The sequence below is a fragment of the Buceros rhinoceros genome, unplaced genomic scaffold (assembly GCF_000710305.1).
Source record: "Buceros rhinoceros silvestris isolate BGI_N320 unplaced genomic scaffold, ASM71030v1 scaffold38743, whole genome shotgun sequence".
Taxonomy (NCBI): domain Eukaryota; kingdom Metazoa; phylum Chordata; class Aves; order Bucerotiformes; family Bucerotidae; genus Buceros; species Buceros rhinoceros.
Window position 1 is genome coordinate 2,814 of NW_010406012.1, and position 3,312 is coordinate 6,125.

Here is a 3,312-nt window from a genome sequence, read left to right on the forward strand (position 1 = left end):
GATGCAGCTTGGAGTGTAAGAGGTGGGGGTAACGTTTTCTGAGGATTATCATGCATGCACAGAGGCTCACACACACACCGTCAACTAGGGCAAAGCCAAGATGTTGATAACAGCTTTGGAAATTGCATTTGCCAGTAATGTGTTGAGCTAAGCAGCATCACACGTCTGCGCTTTTGTGACATTCATGAATATTCATTTTCTACAAATGCCTTTTCATGAATTCCTTTCCACTGTGGTTTTCAGCCGTGATGTTAATGGTTCTCAGCTGAGACAATAAAGAACAACACACCTTGCATCTTGAATGGAATGGGACTGGTTAAATGCTTCAAGCTATTCCTGCAATATTTTGCTAATTTGGGAGTCAATATCTGTTCTTCTGTGGAATTCATCTGTAGCCAAATGTTTCTAACAAGATACTGATAATAACAGGGACTTGCTCGCACTTCCTCTTCATCCTGTAACTGTAATTACCTCTCATATGGCATTCCAATTAGGAACTGTTGTTAATAGCAATCAAAAATATCAGTTAGGCAGAGGAGATTATCTGAGAAGGGCAAAGCAGTCTCTAAGACCCGCTTATGCATTAACATCACTTATAAATACCTCTTTTGCTTGACCGTCCTCCAGTACCTCTGAGTCAGATGGTTTGGGTGAAAACGTGTAGTCAGTGTCACTTGTCCTTGATAGGTGGTCTGCACATCCACAGAGGGGGACAGGCAGGCAACAGCAGGAGGGGGAACCCAAATACCACCCTGTCCTGGTTTTTCCCAGCTCAGTCCCAAGAGCCATCAGCCCATCCTTGTGAAAGCAGAGGAGAACAGAGGCATGAGGGCAGGCTCCACAATGCTCCAGACAGGCACAGGAGCCCCACCCCAGCCCTCCCTTCCAAGGCTGCCCCAGGGAACCTCAGCCCCTCAGGCTGGGGGGACGCCCAGCACCAGGGGTCCACAGCAGCACCTTACAGTCTGAAATAGCGAGCGATATGGGACACGTGACAAGATGCAGTGAAAAGCATTTGGGGATTGCATGAGGCTTACTATGTGAAGTTTGGGCAGGGGACCAAGGGCATATTTCTGTAGTTCTTTATTTTAGGGGAAGTTTTTTATTTTGATTACCTCTTTTGGGGAGGCTTGAGCAATTGTTCTGGGCGTAGGACATCTGTTCCTGAGTCCCAGAGGTTTGCCAGCTTTACCGTAGAGACAACCTTGCCCTCTTTTACATAGCAACAGAGCTGGTGGTCTGGATGTCAAAGATGCCTCATATACTAGCAAGGAGAAGTACTAAAATAACTAGTCAGCTCTTTAGATTTATGGCTTCCCACAGCTTTGGCTTGTTTGAAGTATTGTTGAACAGTGGTGCCAGCTGAGGTATTGCCTGCTTCTGAAGTACATCATGCCTTGTTTAAAAACAAAAGTAGCAAAATCAAATGGAGTATGAATAATTTTTCCTTTGATTTCTTCTAGTACCATTCCCAAGAATTCCTTGAAGAGCTCCCTGGACCAGCTAGACTGTCATTTTACATGGGATTTAAAGAAGCAGGATGTGGATCTTGGAGAGCTAGAGGACACAATAGGTGATCAGATTGAGTTTTTAATAGAATCCAAAGCAAATCATTATAATCTACTCTCCTATGTATGCCACCTAAAGAATTCAAATGAGGAAGCCCTGAGAAATCTCCAAAAAGCTGAAGAAGTTGTTAAAAAAACCCATCCAGATGAAGTGGACAGGAGAAGTCTTGTTACCTGGGGGAACTATGCCTGGGTCTATTACCACATGAAGAGATATGAAGAAGCTCAGCTCTATGTAAGCAAAGTGGAAACCAGCTGCAAAAAGCTTTCAAGTCCTGCTCAACAGAAAATTGAGCTTCCAGAGATCTGTGCTGAGCAAGGATGGGCACTATTAAAGTTTGGGAGAAAATACTATGAGAGAGCAAAGAATTGCTTTGAAAAGGCTCTAGAAAAGGAACCCAACTCCCCGGAATTTAATACTGGCTATGCAATAACAATGTATCGTTTGGAAGATTATCTTTACAGGCAAGACGAAGATCGAGGCCTGTCCCTCAAGCCCCTGAAGCGTGCAGTGGAGCTGAATCCAGATGATCCTTTCATTCTGACATTACTTGCATTAAAACTTCAGGATTTACAGCAATTTCATGAAGGGGAAAAATACATTGAAGAAGCAATGCAGAAAAACCCCTGTCTTCCGTACGTCCTGCGATACGCGGCCAAATTTTACAGAAGGAAAGGAGAAGTGGACAAGGCACTGAAGATTTTGGAAAAGGCCCTAGCAGTGACACCAAGATCTGTCTTTTTGCATCACCAGATAGGACTCTGCTACAGAGCAAAGCTCTGTCAACTGCAAAGGGCTACAAGATATCCTCCTCAAGAAGAAGTGGATAAACTCGTGCAACTCTCCATTTTTCATTTTAAAATAGCAGTTCATCAAAAGACAAAATTTTTTGCTGGCCATATTGACCTAGCACAGATGTATGCACAAGGAGGGAAGTATAAAGAAGCAGAAGAGACATTTCAGAAAGCATCTCAGATAAATATTCTATCCAGTCAGGATAAACAACAATTCTGCTACTCTTACGGCAATTATCAGCGTTTTCAGATGAAATCTGATTCTGAAGCCATTAAGCATTACACAAAAGGGCTGAAAATGGAAAAAGATACTTATTACTTCCATAAGTGCAGCAATGCTCTGAAGAAATTGTTGGAACAGAGAATTCAGAGAGGTTTAGCAGGTGCAGCAGATTTTGCTACCCTTGGATTCGTTTATAATCTGAATGGTGAGGAACAGAGAGCAGCTGAGTGCTATGAACAAGCTGTTGCATTGTGTCCTGACAATGAATATCTGAGCACATTATGTGAACTACAACTTTCCATCTCAAGCTAAAGCTCCCCAAAATCCTTTCACAAAAACAACACCGAACTTAAGTCCAAGGATATTTCAACAGGCTCTCTTTTTTTCACAGTTGAAGTTTTAACTGGATGGAACATATAGTGGCATCACTTTCTGGTGGTAATACAGAAACTGCAGATGATGCTTGTTCGTTTGCTTGTTCATTCAGCAGAGAGTATGCTTGGAAAGACTAAATAATAGCTAAGCTTCCTCAGTCTTCAATGCTAACACCGTTGTAGAGGTTGTGTTTAAGTGATGATCTGTAGAACACAGTACTCCTATGCTCAAAATAAGATCTTCGACTGGAAAAACAATAAGGGAATTGTATTGCCTTTCAAGTGGGTAGATGAAATATTGCATGCTTATACACAAATGGAATTCCTAATGTTTTTTCACGTATTTTAAAAA

General features: G+C 42.3%; 1 protein-coding gene across 1 annotated transcript; it reads left to right on the plus strand.

Annotated features, from left to right (window-relative positions):
- Nucleotides 1-1,463: 1,463 nt before the first annotated feature.
- IFIT5 (interferon-induced protein with tetratricopeptide repeats 5) lies at nucleotides 1,464-2,898 on the plus strand (the record flags this gene model as incomplete). The annotated part of the gene is made up of 1 exon (XM_010133935.1): nucleotides 1,464-2,898. A coding segment is annotated over one exon (1,435 nt), but the record flags the coding sequence as incomplete, so codon positions are not given.
- Between the last annotated feature and the right edge of the window lie 414 nt (nucleotides 2,899-3,312).